The 23,895-nt window shown below is 40.2% G+C and overlaps 1 protein-coding gene across 5 annotated transcripts in view; it reads right to left on the bottom strand.

The window, feature by feature from the left end:
* Positions 1-23,895, bottom strand: part of LOC114645223 (protein unc-13 homolog C-like) — a 742,812-nt gene that overhangs the window by 255,800 nt on the left and 463,117 nt on the right. For all 5 annotated transcript variants that reach the window (XM_051920476.1, XM_051920477.1, XM_051920473.1 and 2 more), the window contains 3 exons: positions 19,439-19,589; positions 14,878-14,946; positions 6,159-6,248 (listed from right to left, as the gene is read on the bottom strand). In XM_051920476.1, the coding sequence (XP_051776436.1) occupies positions 6,159-6,248; positions 14,878-14,946; positions 19,439-19,589 (310 nt within the window). The remainder of the gene's footprint in view (positions 1-6,158; positions 6,249-14,877; positions 14,947-19,438; positions 19,590-23,895) is intronic.

The following is a 23,895-nucleotide window of genomic DNA, read 5'->3' as shown; positions in this document are numbered from 1 at the left end:
CTATCTATCTATCTATCTATCTATCTATCTATCTATCTATCTATCTATCTATCTATCTATCTATCTATCTATCTATCTAATTTTCCTTTTTGCACCCCGTCATTCCTGCACTTGGCCACACATGCTGAAATCTATTCAGGGTTCTGGAGGGCTGAAGGAAGGTGGGCACCAATCCTGGACAGGATGCCCCCTTTACCACAGGGCCCACTCACCAAGTGACTTTTGTCTGCTAGTGATCACACATGTGAAGATTTTTAGAATAATATGATATTTCAAACAGCTCTGGATAGTATGCCCTATGGAAAGACGCTACACAAAACAAGAAGGTCTCGGGTTCAATCAGGTTCAATCCAAACTTCTGACTGACTGATTAGTTGACCTTTAAATAGATACTTCTCCAAATTCACCAGAGATGTGGAAACAACTGTACTATCCTCACGTGGGGTAAATTAAATGAATTATTTAGATGAATAAAAGCCTGCTCAGTAAACACGTCTGCTGACACAAAGGGTTCTTTTGTTTTACTGTTAGCCTTGTTGTGCACCGTAAGCTGTTATTCTAATTCAAAGCTTTGTGTTTTCTATATGTATTGTTATTTAGCGTATCATGTAGGTATTTTTTGTATCCAATATTGTTTGAAACACTTATTCATTTTGAAATTCTATGAAATGCTTTCAGCATGGAAAAGGTGCTACGTAAATAAAATGTATTCAGCTTATTCATTGCTAGCTGAAGCACTCAGCATTTACCGGGTTATAGTTGTTGAATGGAGTAACAAAAGAAAGCAAAGATGTATGTGTAATTTTAAATGGTGACGCTCTTGTTATTGCTAGCTGTCCCATCTGTCATCAACACTGCCTCTCGATCAATGTCGAAAATTTCTTTTTGGATTTGATTAGAGTCCAGAATTGCGGTAGCTCTTTGTTGGGTTGCAACCATGACCACTGCCATGTCTGACTCGTCCTCTTAGCTCAAGGCGGACAGTGCATAGTGCTTAAATTACGAACAGAAGCTGACAAAGAACCTTACATTGGAGACTAACAGGCCCTAAAATTAAATAAGGTCTGAGATTGGCAAGGATTGGTTTCTAATTAAGTAATTGGATTGGATTGAAACCCTGCAGCCAATGTGGCCCTCTATTACCGACATTGCCCACCCCTGCTCTAACGGCACCCAGATTTACCAATAGGGCTGCACTTCCAGACTTCAACTCCCATGTACCCCTGTGGGTTTCCAAACTGCGATGCCTCGAGGAGACCACTGCCTCCTATTGTATGGGGAATAGAACTGCTCCAGGTGTAATAAGAACACAACTTTAATATGTCACTGTCCTCTGTGCGAATATATAGGTAAAATTCAATTACAACGAATATCTTTACAACGAAATTTTCATTACAACGAAGTATGTTTATAGTCCCGACAGATTCCCCATATGACACGAGCCTATAGAAATTGCGTTAATACAAAGTACATTCAGCAGATGCGGTACGGTGACGCAGTGGGTACCGCTGCTGCCTCGCAGTTAGGAGACCCGGGTTCGCTTCCCAGGTCCTCCCTGCGTGGAGTTTGCATGTTCTCCCCGTGTCTGCGTGGGTTTCCTCCGCCGCTCTGGTTTCCTCCCACATGCCAAAGACATGCTGGTTAGGTGGATTGGTGATTCTAAATTGGCCCTAGTGTGTGTGCTTGGTGTGTGGGTGTGTGTCCTGTGGTGGGTTGGCACCCTGCCCGGGATTGGTTCCTGCCTTGTGCCCTGTGTTGGCTAGGATTGTCTCCAGCAGACCCCCATGACCCTGTATTTGGATTCAGCGAGTTGGAAAATGGATGGATGGATGGGACATTCAGCAGATACTTTCATTACAACAAAGTGCACAAAAGACCTTGAAATGCCTGAATGAATCATCCACAGAGCAGTTAATCCTGTGGCACAACGATCCCCAAACAGAAAAGCTGTAATTTTTTTTCTTTCTTCGAACTTTCCTCATAATGTTCTTTTTTTTTTTGCCCTTTTTGTTTCCTGCGGTTTTCAGTGATACCTTTTAGTTATTGCTCTTCAACATTTGAAAAACATCCATTGGAATTTAACTCATTGTCACCCTCCTATAGAAACGGCAGACATGAAAAAACGATAACAGTTCATATTAGAAAAAAAAAATTTTTTTTGCAGCTGTCGATTGCGGCAAACAGAAAAAAGACGTTGCCAGTGAATTCGGAATTTCGCCATCGACACTGTCAACTTTCTTGAAAGACCGAGCAAAAAAAAAAAAAAAAAATCTCGGGTTGCAAACATATGTGAACTGCTGCATTTGAAGACTTCAAAAAAGCCATTTTTATGTGGTTCAAGAAACATTCCTATTAATGCGGCACTCATTCAAGAAAATGTGAGGTTTGTAAACTCTCTTGGGACCTACCACAACTGGACAGCAAGCCGAAGAGCATCCCGAAATGCGATCTCTGCGTCTGTACGGGGCAATACCAGGCTCATAGATATGCTGCGTCTCTCCGCCAAAGTAAACAGAAAAGATCTCGATGGGTGATGCAAGGTTAGAAGCATGTAAATTGTAAATGCAGATACTGTAACAGGATTACTTGATCACTGACCTGGCCATGATCCTGCCTGATCCTGCTATGTCTGTGTATAGCAGAGTGGAAGATCACGCTACAATAAATAACTGTGCCGTTCCTGTTTCAAGCTGAATAAAGCTGGTTTTGCTAAAGTACTGAGACTCTGCCCCGTGTTTTGGGGTGCAAGACAGGGCTTTATAGTGCGACCTGATCTTTTATGATTTGCTTCTGTGGCGCTTCACTGCAGCAATGTGAGCCTCCTATTGCCCTGCCCCAGCAACGGACAAACAATCTTCCACAGACGCTGCAATCGCGCTTCAGGATGCACTTCAGCGTCTCATTCCCGTTGGGTGGGGAGTGGGGGGGGGGGGGGGGGGGGGTCTCAAAAGAGTTCAGAAACCTCACAATATGAAGAAAAAAGGATGATTTGGCTTCTGAATAATAACTGTGCTGCCCACAACATGCTTCCACATTTAGATGATGTTTACGTTGAATCCCTCCCACCCAATTGCACGGCAGCGCTTCAGCCATTCGTACCCTGAAAGCAATTCACAAGGAAATGCTGAGAAAAATTCTCATCAGCATAACTTGTAGGCAGGAGGAGATTAAAATTAACGTGAAAGAAGCTATTGAAATGATAGCAAACGCCTGGATACAAGTTAAAGAAAGCACTATAGTAACAAATACAGAATCTCATTACAACAAAATATATTTTAGGTCCCTGGGAGTTCATTGTAACGGAATTTTACCTGTATCTTATAAATCTACTTTTCTTTCTGCTCACATGCACAGTTGACACAGAGCCAGATTTAGCACAGGTGCTCATCATTTAGAACTGCTAGGAAAAGCATAATATAAGACAAGACAGATAAAGACAACTGGGAAAAACGTGCAGTCAGACTGAGAACAGTTGTATTCTATTTTTCTATCTGTCAGAATCAGCATGAAACTGTATGCTCTTTGCCTTGTTTGGAATTGTATCATTCACCTAATTGGGGATCTGCATGTGGAAGAAACAGTATAAAACCTTGGAAAGCAGCCAAGCACCTTTGAAGCCGACAGACGGATGGAAGATAATGTGATCCGATCCTGAAAATCCTTCCACTGCACAGTGAAAATGGCAGACTCTACACATTGGGCCCCCTCTCCCGAACTGGGTTTTTGCCATTGGCTTCCTTCATCCATTATGCAGCATCTGCCGTCATTAAACAAAGCTAAGTTATTTCTCCTTTGTGATTTTTTTTACCGCCGTATCACTACAGGAGGGGTATGGCCTTTTTATATTATATCTATATAAATTCGGGTTATGTAACATGCCACAATTACAAAAGAATTCATTCCCAGGGAGCTAACACCCCCTGTTGGATATACTGGGCCTCCGGCTTCTGCTGGTCCATCCCTTAAATGCTTCTGGCTAGGCAAGAAGTTGTTCTCTCATCTATCTGTCCTCCATGTCACTTATACAGGTTTTACCCGGCACTTCCTCTCTCAGACATGTTCCCATAAAACCTGCTTCTCAGACTCGTTCATTCTGAGACATGTTGCTCACCTCCTGTCTGCCTTTCGACAGGCTCCCATTAACCCGCAGTGAAAATATTTGTACTCTTGGGAATGCTTCCCAAATTTGAAGCCCATTCTCAGTGTTCCTCCTACGCCTTTCTTGAAAATCGTGGTGTGTGCCAGCCTCTCCTGTCCAGCGCTTCCTGTCTTGATTGTACTTGACTGAGCAACCAAAGTGAAACTAACCAATCAGACTAACGTGAAACTAACCAATCAGACCAAATTGAAACTATCCAATTAGACCAAAGTGAAACTAACCAATCAGACTAAAGTGAAACTAACCAATCAGACCAAGGTGAAACTAACCAATCAGACCAAATTGAAACTATCCAATTAGACCAAAGTGAAACTAACCAATCAGACTAAAGTGAAACTAACTAATCAGACCAAAGTGAAACGAACCAATCAGATCAAAATAAAACTAACCAATCAGACCAAGGTGAAACTAACCAATCAGACCAAAGTGAAAATAACTAATCAGACCAAAGTGAAACTAACAAATCAGACTAAAGTGAAAATAACTAATCAGACCAAAGTAAAACTATCCAATCAGACTAACGTGAAACTAACCAATCAGACTAACGTGAAACTAACCAATCAGACCAAAGTGAAAATAACTAATCAGACCAAAGTAAAACTATCCAATCAGACCAAAGTGAAATTAACCAATCAGACCAAAGTGAAAATAACTAATCAGACCAAAGTAAAACTATCCAATCAGACCAAAGTGAAATTAACCAATCAGACCAAAGTGAAAATAACTAATCAGACCAAAGTGAAACTAACCAATCAGACTAAAGTGAAAATAACTAATCAGACCAAAGTGAAAGTAACCAATCAGACCAAAGTGAAACTAACCAATCAGACTAAAGTGAAACTAACCAATCAGACCAAGGTGAAACTAACCAATCAGACCAAATTGAAACTATCCAATTAGACCAAAGTGAAACTAACCAATCAGACTAAAGTGAAAATAACTAATCAGACCAAAGTGAAACGAACCAATCAGATCAAAATAAAACTAACCAATCAGACCAAGGTGAAACTAACCAATCAGACCAAAGTGAAAATAACTAATCAGACCAAAGTGAAACGAACCAATCAGATCAAAATAAAACTAACCAATCAGACCAAGGTGAAACTAACCAATCAGACCAAAGTAAAACTATCCAATCAGACCAAAGTGAAATTAACCAATCAGACCAAAGTGAAAATAACTAATCAGACCAAAGTAAAACTATCCAATCAGACCAAAGTGAAATTAACCAATCAGACCAAAGTGAAAATAACTAATCAGGCCAAAGTGAAACTAACCAATCAGACTAAAGTGAAAATAACCAATCAGACCAAAGTAAAACTATTCAATCAGACCAAAGTGAAATTAACCAATTAGACCAAAGTGAAACTAATCAATCAGACTAACGTGAAACTAACCAATCAGACCAAAGTGAAACTAACAAATCAAACTAAAGTGAAAATAACTAATCAGACCAAAGTGAAACTAACCAATTAGATCAAAGTGAAACTAACCAATCAGACCAAAGTAAAACTAACCAATTGGGCCAAAGTGAAACTAATCAATCAGACTAACGTGAAACTAACCAATCAGACTAACGTGAAACTAACCAATCAGACTAACGTGAAACTAACCAATCAGACTAAAGTGAAAATAACTAATCAGACCAAAGTGAAACTAACCAATTAGATCAAAGTGAAACTAACCAATCAGACCAAAGTAAAACTAACCAATTGGGCCAAAGTGAAACTAACCAATCAGACCAAAGCCAAAGTGACCAATCAGACTGTTCAGAGAGACCGTACAAACACACAAACATTATTACTGAGCTTGGAAATAACCTTCAAACTGCCTATCATCTAAAAGACACAGACCTTAGTGTTTTATTATATAGAAGATCAGAAACTGAAACCTGTCACAATGCAGGGTGACATCTGCATTGAACATTCACTAAGCCATTTTAGTATCTCACTGAAACAGTTCATTGAGAAGTGCAACACAAAAAGGACAAACATCTTACCTTCATTCTAAAAAAGGTGATGCTAGTGAGAAGATCCACAGTTGATTTCAAATCCTGAAGTCTTTCTGGATTGCTGGCCGGGAAATTGTCCTGGTAAACAAAGATTGAAAATTAGTATTTTATTTTGACAACTTGCTTATCAAGTAAAGAAGACGGACCTTTTGAGGTAAGGTGACACCGGAGAGTGGAGACACATTGCATGTCGATTAGCACAAAGTGATACTCTGCCAATAATGAGTTATGACCCTATGTACCTATTCAGTGTTGAATACTCATAAGGATGGATGTGCTTTGCAGAGTACACCACAATCTGAAATCACGTGCGTTTTAGTCAGACATCAATGATTTCCCATACACCATAGGTTCTACTCTGAAAATGGATTCCAGCAACTGTTGTTCAAACTATGGAGTTGCCAGCTGACGTTACCTTTTTTCTTTAGTTTGAAATGGCACACTTTCATTTCTCCCATACCCCCCCCCCCCCCAAGGTTGCAAAACTGACAGCCATAAATAAGGACCCAAGCATCTTCCTCCTGTGCCCACATACTCTTCTATATATCAACTCTTTAAATACAATTGCGTTCTCTAATGGCATCCTGACCACCTTCCAGGGGCTCAGCCACGAGATAGCAGGGGCCCAGTGCCCGCCCTCAGGGGTTGGCGAGGGCAGCAAGCAGGGGGCAGAGCCCCATGTTATTTAAATTCTTATTTTTTTGTGTTACTTGGTATTATGTTTGTACAGCATTTTGTGTTCAAGTCCAGTTGTTTTAAATATGCTCTATAAATACACATGAAATGAAATGAATGTGGAGACCTCTATCTGCTTACTGTCATAATAGCCTGTGCACAAACACTAAATATTATACGTCCACTAAAATGTATCATTCAAAATATGTTGCACATATTTTACAATGGTTTCATTATTCATGCAAAATTTGAGCAAATTCATATTACAGAAAGAGTTCAGGAAGAAGTCACCACGCCAGCAGCAAGCAGACTCACGATGGTCTTAGACAAAAGCGTTTCGATCTTAACGGCAGGTGACTACATTGGCCATGAAGTTAAGAAGAAATCTACAGTGGGCGCCTATTGATTTGCATTGTCAACGGTGCAGCTTAATTTATTCTCATGGAAAGAAATGTGGGCACTGCATGATCGACCATGAGGGAATACAGTACACCATAAGTCTGCTTTCTAAACATGGCAGCGTGCAGATAATTCACCAGTAAACTAAGATTAATTCTCACTTGGGAATTCAATCATGGGAGCCTACGTTATGCCCTACAGTTAGTGGAGCAATCAATAGCAAGCTGCAACACTTGCAGAAGAAGGTGGAAACTCTCTTTTGCAGTTCAGCCTTGCTACTCAAAGAGATTTATGGACGAAATGGGAATACATAGCCTGAAAAGACGTTGTCTGCACAAATGTACCGGCAATACATTTACTTTAAATAACTCTTAACAAGGCTGTAAATAAAAATTGTTCAGCAAAACTCCTAAAAGCAGTGGCACCGAGATCAATCTGAAGACAAATCTGAATTCTTGAAAAGTAAGTTAGCCATGTAAGAAGGCGAATAACAAGCGAATAACAACATGAGACCAATCTGGCCAATTCTGGGATGGACAAATAAACAAATCATAAAGAAATCACAAGGTCAGGCACTGATATAAGAACACATGGTTTATCTCACGTGTGGCGTTGTGTTCCTTGCCCATCAATGTCATCGAACATGTCTTTGCTTATATACACTCCAGGAAGACAACAAAACATGTTTATAAAAGAAGCAATCGCTTGACATCTGACGTTTATTCACCTCAGATGACATTCATATACAGTATAAAAACGGAATGCTTATCATTTCATTTTAGTTGTAATATTTCCGGAAATATAATATCGATATGTATTATAAAGTGGAATAAGTATTTTTGGTACTTTTCTATTATTGTGATGCAAATCGGTGTGAGGTAAGTTTTCCATCCTTAATAATAATAATAATAATAATAATTCATTACATTTATATAGCGCTTTTCTCAGTACTCAAAGTGCTATCCACACAGGGAGGAACTGGGAAGCGAACCCACAATCTTCCACAGTGTCCTTAGTTTTTTGTTGAAATAAAAGTCTATTCCCAATTTGTGTTACAATAAGAGAAAAGTACCGTATTTGTTTATTTAAAAAATGAAATCAAATGCTATTTATTCTTCTACAGCTTTGACGTGGTAATCTACCCGCCACTGATGGGTATCTCAGCCAGTGGTAGAATATTTAAGTAAGTCACACTTGTGGAAGAGTGCCAAAGTGCCACAACACTTCAATACGTTCTGCTGACTTGGGATTCAGGTCAGAGGTCAGAGAACTGGACAATGTGCACATCCTCCTCATGTCTGCATCAATTTTGGTCGCCTCGGTCATTTAAAAGGTGAGAATGTTAACCCTAAACTTTGTAGAACATTAGAACAATCTGAACGAGAGGAGGTCATTCAGCCCAACAAAGTTCGTCAGTTCCGCCAACTTAATTCTTCCTTAAAAACATCAAGTCGAGTTTTGAAGGTCCATAAAGTCCACCACACTACTTGGTCACTTATGCCACCTGTCTGTGGTTCTCTGGATGAAGGAAAACGTTCAAATTAATGTGTGAAATTTCCTTTAACAAGATTTCAGCTGCGCCGCCATAATCTTGTTGTCACTCATTTTAAAGTCACCGTCTTGATCCACTGGACTAATTCCCTTCATAATTTTAAACACTTCAGTCAGGTCTCCTCTTAATCATCTTTACCTTAAACTGTAAAGGCTCAGCTCATTTAATCTTTCCTCATAATTCATTCCCTGTAGTGCTACAATCAGCCCAGTTGCTATACTGTAGACTTTCTCCAGTGCTGCTAAGTCCTTTCTGTAGTCTGGAGACCAAAACTGCACACAGGACTCCAGATGAGGCCTAACCGTGCTGGGGTTTAGATCTTACACCTAAGCAACAGCATGAGCAATGCCACGCATGCGCGTCGGTGAATCTCCTTACAGTCTCTGTCAAGGTATGTGATAACCTGCCTGGATGAGAGGGGGTGCTATCACTATTATTGTCTTCTCCTTCTCTCCCTGCAGCACCAATCTACTGTCCAGTGAGTGGCATCAGACTCCAACCCTTCTGGTATCCCATCCATAAGAACCTCAGTTTCCTGGAAGGAGGTGTCATTTTTGCAAGGGTGTACCGCCGGATGGAGCTCCTGATTAAAGTGACCCCATTAAGAGAAAGTCTACCTTTTCGATATTTCAGCCCAAAGTATAGGGTGACAATGCCAAGATGGGCAGTGGAAGATGAATTAGACTTAGGTCTGACAGAGTCATTTAGGTTAAAGTGCTTTGATCTGCTTTCCATATTAAAATATAGTATTCATCTTAGAAGTATAAAAGGGTTAATAAATGTCAGAAACCTGTGCAGGCATATCAGGAGACCAGATCAAGGTGAAGTGAACAACAAAGACAAAGATATAATACAGGTTGCTGCAGGGAAACGGGAAATTTTCTATTGACGTTAAGTGCACGAATAAACACATTACAAAATACATTTAATGATGACATGTATTGTACAGGATCTGCAATTAATGATGGTAATCAATATTCATTCAATATTCATTTTATGTTTGGAAGAAAACATCAGGAAGGTGTTGTCTATTTCTCCACACACATTCCGACAGCCTGTTGTGGAAATTCTGCATTGCTCAACGTGACATGTCATGAAGAAGTTCAGCGATTTCCTCTTCAATCCTCCTTTGTAGTTCAGCGATGGTTGCAGGACGTGTGCGGTACACTTGGCTTTTAAGATGTCCCCACAGAAAAAATCACCAACAGTGAAATGATGCAACATCCAAACAATCGTTGAATAGCTGGCATCGATTGTCGGGGAGTATGTGAAATGGCTCCACCTGGGGACTTCTCTTTTTAAGGCGGAACCTGTTTCTTTGAAATTACACACCCAATCGCATGAGCAGACGGGACACGATCACGACATCCTAACTGGTAACGACGCTGAAATTCCCTTTGCGCAACAGTCCCACTGGAACCTTTCTAATAAAAGGCTTTCACAGAGAGCGCCCGTTGTGCACCACTCCACTGCTCCATTAGAACTAATGTCAAGGGGTTCTAAATTAGGTCGCATTGGTCCCAAACCACTGCCAACGCCCCAGGGTCGCTAACACCTAGTTCCAAAATTTCCCGTTTCCCTACTCCACCCTGTACACAAAGCGTACTAAGAAATCAGCTGATGTCCTGTGAACAACCAGCATGGACAGTTGTTAGAGAAATTTCAAGGGTGGTGGCTCAACCCAAAAGTTAGGAGAATATTAAGAGGAATTTAAATATACTTTTATTTTATAGTACTAGGGTGTTGTACCGTGTTAGCCATTATGAATGTAGAGAAAAGCCAAGCAAAATGACACCTTTTATTGGCTAACTAAAAAGATTACAATATGCAAGCTTTCGAGGCAACTCAGGCCCCTTCTTATGATTACATCTTGCCTGAAGAAGGGACCTGAGTTGCCTCGAAAGCTTGCATATTGTAATCTTTTTAGATAGCCAATAAAAGGTGTCATTTTGCTTGGCTTTTCTCTACTTTTATTTTATAGAAGTCATTTGGGTCATTTGGGTGTAAATCAACAAACCAACCAGAGTAACATGTATGCATTGATTGACACGGTATATAAATTCAATATTTTATAAAATGAACCTGGATCCTTTGTTGCTCAGACCATTCTGATCATGCTGTACAAGGATGCTCCCCATTCAAGCATTAGCTGAAGAGTAATAAATGACGCAGATGGACAACCTCTTCTGCTGCCTGATTACTGACCCAAAGGTTTTATCAAACCTGTCCCGGTTTCTTTCTTTAATTAAGATGTTGATTTCCACCACAGTGCATTTCTTTTGTTTAGTGCTCTTTCATATTAGATAGATAGATAGATAGATAGATAGATAGATAGATAGATAGATAGATAGATAGATAGATAGATAGATAGATAGATAGATAGATAGATAGATAGATAGATAGATAGATAGATAGATAGATAGATACTTTATTAATCCCAAGGGGAAATTCAAAATTAAACGGGATGACCCAGCTAGTGGTCTTTTGTCCTTGCCGTCTGTTGTTCCTGTACTTGGCCACAGCATATTAATTATTATTAGAACATTTAGTTTACACCAGGTATGAAACATCAACATACCAATAATGACATTAGAACTATTATTACAAGTTCGGGAGCTTAACACCTAACACACGGCACTGATATTTTACCAAGGAAATTACAACACTTAGTTGATGTCAAGGACTTGGTACCTCAGACACAATAAGAACTGACTAACAATGAAATCAGAATGAAGTCCTGTCACAAACATCTCCACAATGAAATAAGAACAATACAACGAGTTTTGGGATTCACACCTCAAAAACAGAGCACAGAACTATAGTAATGAAACTAGAAAGATGGTCTCGCTTGAAAAACTTGCACCTAAAAGGCTGTAAGAACACCTTAAGGAATAAATTAGAAATGGCGAGTTAATTAGGAACTTTCACCTGCAATGTAGCATGAACATCCGAATGATGAAATTAGAATGACTTGTCCAATTTACACCTAAAGCACAGCACAACTATGCTAATAATGAAATGAAAACAACTTTTTGGAATATTCATGTAAAATGCTGTCTGAGTAACTTTCTTTCTTTCAACTTTATTGTCATACGTAGTCCGTACAATGAAAATCTTGTTCTGTGAGTCCTCCAGCAATAAGCGAAAAACACTCAGGTCCACAAGAAATGCAAAAAACAAATAGAAGTAAGAGTCAGTCAGTCAGTCAGTCAGTCAGTCAATATCCAACCCGCTATATCCTAACACAGGGTCACGGGGGTCTGCTGGAGCCAATCCCAGCGAACACAGGATGCAAGGCAGGAACAAACCCTGGGCAGGGCACCAGCAAACCGCAGGACACACACACACACACACACTAAGCACACACCAGGGACAATTTAGGATCGCCAATGCACCTAACCTGCGTGTCTTTGGACTGTGGGAGGAAACCCATGCAGACACGGGGAGAACATTCAAACTCCACGCAGGGAGGACCCAGGAAGTGAACCCAGGTCTCCGTACTGCAAGGCAGCAGCGCTACCACTGTGCCACCATGCTGCCCCAGAAGTAAGAGTGCACATGCAAATAAAGAAGTGTTTCAGTGTAAGCTCTGCAGGTAGGTGGTCTCAAGATGGCCTTCCATCCTCCAGACACACCGCTGGACTGCAGTGCTGACGGGACGGGAAGTTCATCGGTTTTATTTACAAGCCTGATGGCACAGGAGAGAAAGTCGTCTATCAGCCTTGATGTTCTAAGCTTCTATGCTCATAGTGTCTCCCTGATGGTAACAGTATGAACAGTTCATGTTGTTGCGGGGCGCTTGTATCCTTAATATTGCTCTAGGCCCTCTTGACAACTCTGGTGTTATAGATGTCCTATAGAGTAGGGGACCACACTACACCTGGGCAGCCTTCTGAGCAAAAAATGGTGACATTGAAGTTGAAGTAAATCACGGGATTGGCTCTGCAGTGGTCTTTCAGCGAATGCGTTCAATATGTCCAACAGCAAGAATCAACACCAACACCAAACTACGTCTGTACGACTCTATCATCCTCCCTGCTGTGACACATGCCAGTGAAACATGGAAAGTCAACATGCAAATAGCTCAAAAACCGAACATCAGATACACTGATCACGTAACAAATGAAGAGCTGTTCCGTAGAGGCTAATTCCAAAAGACTGCAAGATCTTATTGCAGAGTGAAGATTTCGTTTGGCTGGCCAGATCTTGTGCCGACCAAACAACCGACAAACAAAGATAGCCATGAGCTGGACACCAACAGACGGTAAAAGAAAACTGGGATGGCCGAAAAAGACTTGGCGCAGTACATTCCACGACAATCTCCAGAATGTGAACATCAAATAGGAAAATGCCAAAGAAACTGCAAGGAATGGAGCAGAATGGTGACTGATGTGTCCAGTGGCATGGGAGGACCCAAGTCTAAGTCGAAGTAAGCCTTGTGCAGAGAGTTCTGTTCCAATGATATACCACCCGCTGTGGAGCCTTGTGGTCCCGTGCTGTACTGTGATGGTGTAGGTGCGGATACTCTTGAAGTTGCATGTCAAGCCTCCTCAGAAAATACAAATGCTGCAGAGCTTTCCCCGCTGGCTCTGTGACATGGTAGGTCCCTGAGTGAGATGCTCAGAGATGTTAATACCAAGAAATGCAACTCTTTGAGACCTAATTCTTTTTTTTTTCATTTTGGCCCAAAGCTGAATATTTTTCCCCCAAAAACTCAGGTTTTCAGCAAAAGCACACAAAGCTCACATAAATCAACATAAACCATAAAAACATAAAAAGAGAGGGGGTAATAAAATGTAGAGACTGCAAGGATTGTTGATTTTGGCAAAACCATTGGTTTCTAAATTGGAAATTAATTATTTTTTAAAGTAATTTCAATAACTAGCTAATGTCACAGGAGGCTGGGCGTCAGACCCAGCCAGGATGCCTGGAAGGACCGGGAGGTGGTCTCTACGTCTCCCGGGCCACGAGGGGGCAACCGCCCTGGATGATGAGGGGACCACGGGGACGGAGCAAGGAGGCTCAAACCCACCGGGGCCCGTGGCCACCGCCAGAGGTCGCCCCAAGCGTCGTGGAGCCCGGGAGATCGACAATTCCGCCACACCTGGGAAGGTGGAGGATGGACTTTCCAGGGACACCCGGAGTGCTTCCAGGTGCAAGGGCAGCACTTCCGCCACACCAGGAAGTGCTGCCGGAAGAGTGTCATCAGGCGCCTGGAGCACATCCGGGTGAAAATTAAAGGGGCTGCCTCACTCCAATCAGGGAGCTAGAGTTGGGAGCGGGAGCAGGACGAAGCTCCCGTGAGGAGAGGAAAGGTGGCCCACGGAGACTCAGAGAAAGGCCTGTGTGGAGGGTGATTGGTGCTGGGAGCACCGCGTGTATTTTGAAAACAAACGTGTGTTTTTGTAAAGTGCTGGTGTTAGTCTGATGGTGTTCAGACCCGTGCTCACACTAATAAAAACTGATAAAATTATGTTCTCATATTTCTGAGGACCATGCAAGTGTGAAATCATCCTAACTTCTCCACCATCCCTTCTTATAATGCTCCTGATTACGCATTAATAGTTTATTGATAAAATTACAACAATTAGTCAATTTTCAAAATTTACAACCAATATGCAACATACAGATTAGGCACTGACATTCTACCGTGTCACACAAGCAACAGAAAAAAAAAATAAGAAAAGTGTGCGCAGACACACACTTACTGTCCCGATTGTGACATCGGGCTTTTGTCTGGTGACAGTTTGAAACTATGTCACACGAAGAACGTGTACCAAATCAAGCAGAGAAAGTAAGTCGATCTTTGAGGTGAAACTCGATGAGCTCAGACCCTGAGCTGGCTGAAGCTGCGTCCGTATAAGGCAAAGGGGTGTGGCGTATACGTAATTAGTGACACGTACGCATGCACTTGGAAACAACCCATTCAGACAACCAGCAAATGCACCAGAGCAGGTAATTCTAAGCTGCAGCTGTCTACTTTAAAAAGCTTTTCTTAACGCTCTTTGTATAAAACACTCTGGGGTGATGAACAAGCCCCGTTAAAGTGGCAGAATAGTTATACTTGTGTAAAATACATACCCGGTATTTCGATAAGTCGATCCTCAGCGAGTTGTGCAACTGATCCAAGAGTTTCACAAATTTCTCCCTCTGAGGAAAAACAAATTTCCTTCATTAGGTAAAAAAACAACTTTCACATTGCAAAATATCACTTGACTATGCAAAAACAGAATAAGTTCAAACTGTTTCATGGTCAAAAGCTGACAAAAATTCAGCAGGCAGTGACAGTCACGGCACAGAAAATGATGCAGTCACTTCAGTGAAAATAACATTTGCTTACTTTCAAGTGCCATCTGTCCTCCTCTGATAGGGACTTTCGATACATTTTAACGTTAACGACTACACTTGGTACATTAGACACCAAGATGCCCCAAAGTGAAAGACATAAATGACGGTAGTCATTTTAGTGAAGTAGTCGTAAACAAGTAGGGCCCTCTGTGAGGTGCTAAGAGGGTTGAGCAGTGGTGGGCAAAAGAATTCCTTGAAAGCAACGAGTCAGTGAATATCCTTTGGAGTTCAGTTAAATAAGTCATTAAGAAATGGAAAGAGTATGGAACAGCGGCACAATCTGATTGTGCGGATTAGTTTTTGAGCCAAATCGTGCAAGAGAAAGAGGCACGTTAGAGGAACCCTCAAATACCGTAATTCTGCAGTGAATTAGGAATTGCTATCATAATGAGCTATTTTTTGATCAGAAAGATCAGTGCCAGAGCGGAAAATAATGACTGAAATGTTATGGAATAGTTCGGGTAACTTGGTTCCTACAGAGCAAAGCCTACTGACGCTCATGTCCGAATTTTTCTGGTTGAACATTTTTGGCTTTTCCAGGGGTAAACATAATGCTAAGGTGGCTACGTGTAATGGGTTGGTACATTTTGGTCTGTGGGTATATTTGCTTATTCTAAGTTTTACTTTAGTTACACTACGGGCCTCTACCCCCCTGCACGCTTTGCTCGCCAACCCCCTGGTATGGGTAACCGGATGTACAATTTAAAGTGATTGTCATTTTGATGGGAATTGTTACATATGCATAATAGAACTAACTATTTTACATTACAGCAAGTATTTAACCATAGTTAAAAATAGTAAAAAGTAATAAATTGAAAGAAATGTATGTTTTATGTTGCGTTAGAGGCATTCGTTGAGATAAACGTTTTCGTTCTGTTTGGCTTTGAAATTATAAACGCAAATACTTTTTAAACTTACACTGTTACTGTAATACAGGGGTAGGCAAAGTCGATCCTGGAGGGCCGCAGTGGATGTAGGTTTTTGTTCCAACTCAGTTGCTTAATAAGAAGCACTTATTGCTCAAGAAACACTTTGTCTTCATTATCGTTGTTTTGCTCGTTAAAATTTGGAAGTCCTATTGCTTATTTTAGTCTTAAGCAGCTGTATTCTCAGTTTTTAATTGCACCTTATTAGCAATAAGATGCAAATGACTAAATAAGCAGCAGTTCCCCATTTAGCTTGTTTCCATTTACACCTGTATGTATTTTTCATGCACTAATTTGTTTAATTAAATACTTGGAAGGAAATGTGAAGGACTGAGAATTACTCATCCATTTAAGGTCACAAATCATTTAGTTGAAATCCTTAGAATGGACAAAAAAGTCTAGGATATGGGAATGACATGACATTGCAGAGTTACAGCACTAAGTATGCAATTAAATTAAATTATTGGCAAGGATCATTTTCTAATTAAGTTGGGAACAAAAACCTGCAGCCACTGAGGCCCTCCAGGACTGACTTTGCACACCCCTGCAGTAATATTTCAGTAAAAACAATATTTGGAATTAACTTTTCATCAATATCACATTGAATTTTGATTCCGTGTTTGGAGTTACATTGTGACAACACAACGTAAAACTGCCCGTGAGTGAATATTGTTTCTTTTTCTCTAATAAATAAACTGACTTTTAACATTTCACCGAGTAATTAACCATAGTAAAAAATAGTAAAATGTAATAAATTGAAATAAAATTATGTTACATGTTGCATTAGAGGTATTCATACGTTTTTGTTTGTCTTTGAAATTAACACGCAAGTAACTTTTCAAACTTACACTTTTACTGTAACACTTCAGTAAAAACATACGCTAAACAACAAATCTGTTAAATCTCACGGATACGTCTCTACATCGGGAAGAAACACTACTTTTCCCTAATGGCAACACGAATTAGACGATCTACAAGTCTCCGACTTAAACTTTAAAGCCAAACAATATCTACATACTTCTGTCATATCACCTGTATCCATATATTTTGATCTCTTTTCGCTGTTCTGTTATTTCACTGAGTAATAATTTCCATTTGTTTGCGCTAATGCAATCTTTACTATCAGTTTTTCGTGCCTTTTGAATTTTACTACTTTCATAATCTCTAACCTGCTCTGTATGTGTATCACGCCAAAGTTTTTGAACCTCGTTACAACGTTCTACTTTGTCTTCTACTCTTTGTCTTTTATTTCCATCCCCGCTTGGACCTGTTAGATTTTCAATACCACTTGGTCCAGGCTGATTATTACTTTTCCTTATTTTCCAAATTTGCACTTAGATTATTATTGTTATTTGTTGAATTCTTTTCTCTCCAACGCCTCTTTTCAACGCGCTGCCTTTTCTTCTTCGCTTAGTCATTGACGTGTCATCTAGAATGTATAGAATTACTGACCAGAAATGGACTATTTGAATGAAATGAGTACATCATGTGTATAATAATAGTGTCCAAAAAAGCTTCTTTAAAGGATGAGATGGAGGACTTTTCATAAAGGACTTAAAATGAAGAAAACATAAAAATTTATAAAAGCTGAAAACGCAGGAAGTGTGTCTGATAAAAGCATTCACACGAAGGAGAGGTGATTGGACTGTGTGCGTGGTTGAATATGGTTGAGAGGAGTGCGGGACTTGAAAAAATCTCCTAGCAAAAGTCTTGTCTTGCGGGACTTGAAATTATCTCTTTGAAAAAGTCTCAGCCCCGGATTTCCTTTTAAAATAGAGAGATTTAAAAAGGGAATAGCAAATCATAACATTTTGCATAATCGAGTGACAACGGCTTATACTGTAAAACATGCAGTAAAAAAGTGAACTGTCATGGCGTCAAGCATTGGTGATGCTAATTGGCCTTCCCTATGAGTGTGTGTGTCTGTGTGTGTATTCATTCTATGATGGGCTGGCATCTTGTCCAGAGATTATTAATAATAATAATTCTTTACATTTATATGCCATTTTTCTCACTACTAAAAGTGCTTTATTTTACTTTATGATCAGAAAGATCTGCAGTAGATCAGTAAATAATGACTGAAATAATTTGAGTAACTTAGTTCCTAGCGGGCAAAGCCTACTGACACTCACATCTAGTTTGACTGTGAAGTCATTTGTTGTATAGGAATTCACCAGGCTAATATGGTGGAAAACTTGCTGAAAACACATTACTTTAACATGACTTTCTCATAGCTTCATTTTAGTTTAATCTTGATGCTCTGTATATTCAATTAATTATTATTATTATTTATTATGGCTTCAAGATCCGTACTAACCCCTACTTTCTCTTCTGTTCTTTTTCTGGTTTTCTGTTGTGCCGATCTGTGCCACCACCACCTGATCAGGGCACCGTGATGTCCCCACACTGATGGATTACACGGCCAGACGTCCGTGTAACGGACAAGACCATCATCATCAAGTTCTTCCATGTGAACCCTGAATACAATGAGGACTGATTGAGGTCATTTATGTTAGGTAGAATGCCTAGACGGGGCTGGGTGGTCTCGTGGCCTTGGACGCCATGCAGATTTTATTTTTTTTCTACAGCCGTCTGGAGTTTTTTTTTTTTTTTTTTTTCTGTCCTCTCTGGCCATTGGACCTTACTTTTATTCTATGTTAATTAGTGTTCCCTTATTTTAATTCTTATTTATTTTGTCTTTTTTCTCTTTCTTCATCATGTAAAGCACTTTGAGCTACATTGTTTGTATGAAAATGTGCTATAGAAATAAATGTTGTTGTTGACTTGATTGTATGCAATGTACGGCCCTCCTCATGGGCTTCATAGCAAAGTTAATTTCTTCAAATAAAATAATAAAAATTAAAAAAAAAAAAAAACCAAAACCAAAATGTAATCAATGATTCAATGTTGTTTAACAATAAAATGAGAAAACTTCCAAAGGGTGAACACTTTTTATAGGCACTGCATAGAAATACGCATTTTTAACCAATACGTTTACCACTTTCCAGTCTCCATTGATTAGTAGTCAGCTCCTTTGAATCTGTTTGTTCAAATTTCTTAAACTGGCAAAGCAAAAATTTTCCAAAGGTCTGAGGATGGTTTAAGAGTGTTTGAAATCAGCTCTAATTCTAGGCTGATCGCTCATATGTCACATGTCACCGACAGTCCTCTGTGGCCATCCGCACAGCCATATGCACACCATCTCAAAAACAAATCAAAGGCACATCAGAAAGCAGGCTAGTGTCATCCAAAAATGTTAAATGAAGTAGCAAACTCAAAACTGCGTCTTTTACTGGGCCGTGACAGATCAAATAACGAAACAAAAGACAAGCGAGTAAGCAAGCGGGCGAGTGAGAGTAACGACTCACGCCAAAGTTAGAGGCAGCGAAGCGATCAGAAGCAGAAACATTCGTTGTGGCCGTGGTGTGAGCATAAAAGGCATTGATGTTCGCCAGCAGGGTACTCATCACAGCGGGGACTCCAGGACACATATACTTAGACGAAAGGCAGGAGAAATGCCTGAAAAAGAAGAGAAAAAAGAAATGAGTTAGAAAATAACAAGTTCTAGCAGGTCATCTCTCACACTGTGCGCCGGCTCTTAGGCTGTCGGCTCCTGTTGACACATTTCTGGGTGCGAGAGCAGATTTCTCAAAGGTTACATTCTACAGTGTAAACTAAACATCCGCACTTCATCCTCATTGTCAGCGGCCATTTATACGGCTACTTATCTTGACTAATGCAGGTCGAGATCAGGTGGCCTTAAACTCTGCTAATAATCAAATATGTCTGACTGTGTTTAAACAACTCAGATTTATAAATCAAATTCACATTTGCCATTAAAGCTCATGATAAAAGTACATTTTAATTTATTAAATATCCATCCATTTTCCAACCCGCTGAATCCGAACACAGGGTCACGGGGGTCTGCTGGAGCCAATCCCAGCCAACACAGGGCACAAGGCAGGAACCAATCCCGGGCAGGGTGAATTTATTAAATATTTGGGGGAAAAAGTAAGGTTATGGAAAGAAGAAAAAAATTTTCGTTTTGACGATTTCTTGTAAGATTCCCTTAGCAGAGTGGCACGGGACCACCCTCACAGCTCCTGAGTCTGGGCCAGGCCATTACCTGTGTGTGTCCCGTGTAATAGGGTGAAGGATAAGAGAGGAGTCCAAAAAAATAGCTATGGACCCCTTTCAATGATAAAAGTCCAAAATGAACAACAAAAGTACGCGTTGAGTGGTGCAACATAAAAGAGTTGGTTCAGGTGCCTTCTGAGCCAATTCAGCCATCTTGAATTAGTGGTTCTTTCGATAGAGTCAAGGTCAGGGAGTTCCATCACGAGTCACGTCTGTTCTAAAACTGCTGAAAGTTTCTGCTCCTACAGGGGCTGACCAGAAGAGGATGGAGTTCTCAGGAGGAAGAGGAAGGAGCTCAGCTTTTAGGTATCTTTTAAGTACCACAGAGGGGAAAAATGAGAATAGCAACAGCGCCCCCTCTCATTCCGGGGTGGTATTGCTAGAGTCTGGAAGGTGATCCTCAGATGCGTGACACCTGCAATGGACTAGGTGCTGCATTTCAGATATTTCAAAATACTCTGGAGGTTATTTTACGATGTAACAGAGATAACTTAAAAGTTATTCATATTCATTCATGCTTCAGGTATCTAAAGTAAATTTTTAGACACATCCAATTCATTTCATGATATCTTAAAATATGCCTGTGGTCCACTTTAGATAACTAAAAATACGAGGGACCTTCAAAAAGTTTCAAAAATTTTTATATTTTTGTTGGAAACGGTGAAGGCGGGAGGAGTAGTAATTGGTCGAGTCTGAGAGTGTCATGTGACCAGCTCTGTCTGGCAAGCCGGCTGCTCTTGCAGTTTAGTATAAGAGTTGTCACCCTGTGGTGAAGATGGCTGCAAAACTTAGAAATTGCACCAAAGAGGAACAACAGTCTGTCATACGCTTTTTATGGGTAGAAGGTGTGCCGGGAGCACAACTTCAACTCCGCATGTGTGCTCAGCATGGGGATAAAGTTCTCTCTCGTAGAGTCGTCTATGAGTGGATTGAAATGTTAGAAAATGGCCGTACTAGTGTGACGAATAAAGAGCGCTCCGGACGTCCAGCTACAGCCACAACCACGAGGAATGAAAGCAGCGGTATATCAGTGGCTATGTGCTCAACCAAAAACATTTTTTGCTGATGGCATTAAAAAGTTGGTATGATGCTGGGAAAATTGCTTCGCAAAGGAAGGTGACTGTGTAGAAAAGTGATGTCATTTGGTTTTGAAATTCTTAATAAACAGAGTTAAAAAAAAAGTGCAGGAACTTTTTGAAAATCCCTCGTATGTTTCAAGATATCTCAAAATGGTCTGGATGTTATTTTAAGATGTAATTGAGATATTTTCAAATATATTTCAGATACATTCACCTTGATTCACGTTTCATGTGTCTAAAATGCAAAGTTACCATAACCTTTCCGTCAGCTTGAACCAGTCTGGTCCTTCTCCTCAAACCTCTTTCATTAACAAAGCGTTTCAGTCCACAGAACCGTCTCTCACAGCATTCTGAGCAAACTTTAGAGATTACTGAGTGTGAAGATTCCACACAAGCAGTTAGGAGGCCTGGTGGTGGTAAGAGTACAGTTGGCGGGCGGAGGAGAAGTCGGAGGAAAAAGAAGAAAAGAAGAAGGGATGAGTAAAAGTGGATAACTAAAGATACGTCAAGGTCGAGAAATGGGTATGCGACCCTACCTGGTAGACAGGGAGTTGTTATACACATTCTGAAAATGGACGACAGAGACACAATGTTTTAGGGAGAAAGCAGAAATCATAATAGGATAGGCAGGGGTCTAGGAAATAGGAACATCATTGAATACCAAAAAATTACAAACCCGGAATGAAGTTAAAAATCAGAAATCCAAAGGGCAGAAACATTGTTAGAATCAAAACTATCAAGACTGAATTCCTTAACCAAAAATAAATTTGTAGAGCATGAGCAATTTATCCAAAAGCCTGGACTCCAGAGCTACTGAGGTGCCATCTTTCATAAGTTTTGTGTGATGATGCTCTCCAGTGTGATGTATACAATGACTTGTGCGCAAAACAAAATGAAATGGCAGCACCCATGAAAAAAAAAAACACATTCCAAAATGGCATTGTGGAAGCAATAAAGAAGATCAAAATCGAAATTATTGAAAGAAAAACCGTTGTCACACACGTGCACTTGGGAAGCAGTCGATGGGCTTGACCAAGTGAGTGGTTACGCCGGAACAACAGTTGACAATGTGCACTAAGAACTCTTTTCCTTCCTGAACAGATTTCCAGAAGGGAAATGCACCTAAAACCACTTCCAGTTCCACCTCCAGAGACCTCCCATAGGCTCCCAGTCCTTAAGTCACTTCTGCTTGCAGCTCAGGAGACCCGCCTCCTCCTCCCTACCCACTATAAATTCACCACCTTTTTCTTATTGAATCAGTTGTATTAAGACTCATAAGCATATTATTATTATTAATAAAAATAACCCTATAGTGCTTCACTAAACTCAGAATAAGGAACCAATGTAGGAAGCATTTTAAGATGGAGAACCTTTTATCTGTGGCACCTCTGTATGAGAGCCACCTTTTTCAATCCTCGCAAACATATGCAGTTTTTAAAATCTGGAAAACATTTGGGATTAAATCACTTAGAGATCTTTATATAGACAACATCTTTGCATCCTATGAACAATTGCATTCCAAATTTAATTTTCCAGCAACACAATTCTTTCACTATCTTCAAATTAGAAATTTGGTCAAACAGAACCTGCCTGATTTTCCCCATCTCCTACCTTCGTCTATACTAGGAAAATATTGCTCAGTTTCGAGGACTCAGACAGTATTTCTGCAATATATAAAAATATTTTACGGTACCTCCCTTTCAAAGATCCAAGAGGGCAATGGGAAGGATCTCTCACTCAACGTATCAGAAAAGGAGTGGAAGGTAGCAATGCAGAGAATTCACTCGAGCTCCATATGCACAAAGCATACAATTATTCAACTCAAAATTATCTATCGAGCTCATCTGTCTCGCTTAAAACTGTCCAAAATGTTTCCAGGGCGAGATCCAACCTGCGAACACTGCGATCAAGTTCCAGCCTCACTGGGTCACATGTTTTGGGCCTGCACCAAATTAACATCATTCTGAACAAAAAGTGCCTTTCAGACAGCCTTGGTGTCACAATCCCTCCTAACCCACTAACAGCTGTGTTTGGTGTCCTTCCAGATGGCCTTAAAGTGGAGAAGGACAAACAAACTGTGATTGCCTTCACTACACTATTGGCACACAGACTTATTTTGCTAAACTGGAAGAATCCTGACTCTCCTCTTTTAAGTCAGTGGGTAACTGATGTTTTATATTATTTGAAATTGGAAAAAATCAAATTCTCAGTTAGGAGGATCTGTGCAGAACTTTTTCAAAACCTGGCAGGATCTGATCAATAACATTTTAGAGTAAGCTCTTAAAGCGCTGAGGTAGTCGATTCTCTCCCCATTTCTTTATCTTCTCCATTTATCTGTATCTGCCTATTAAACTCATCAATTTATTTTTTACTATTTTTAAGTTTTATTCCGTTGGCCATGCTCTCTTTCTCAGGGGTGGGGGTTGATTTGTTTTCAATCCTATTTTTTTTTATAAAAACGTATCTATTTGTATGGAATGATAACAATAAAATCAAAAAAAAAAAAAAAAAGACTCAGTCCTTTGAGATTCCTCGCTTGTTTTTTTCCTCGCGTCTAAAATTCCTCCAAAGTTCAAGTATACCTGGTGGATCCCCAAACCTTCTTCCTG

The sequence above is a fragment of the Erpetoichthys calabaricus genome, chromosome 17, assembly GCF_900747795.2.
Source record: "Erpetoichthys calabaricus chromosome 17, fErpCal1.3, whole genome shotgun sequence".
Lineage (NCBI taxonomy): Eukaryota > Metazoa > Chordata > Cladistia > Polypteriformes > Polypteridae > Erpetoichthys > Erpetoichthys calabaricus.
This window is presented reverse-complemented; position numbering and strand designations above follow the sequence as displayed.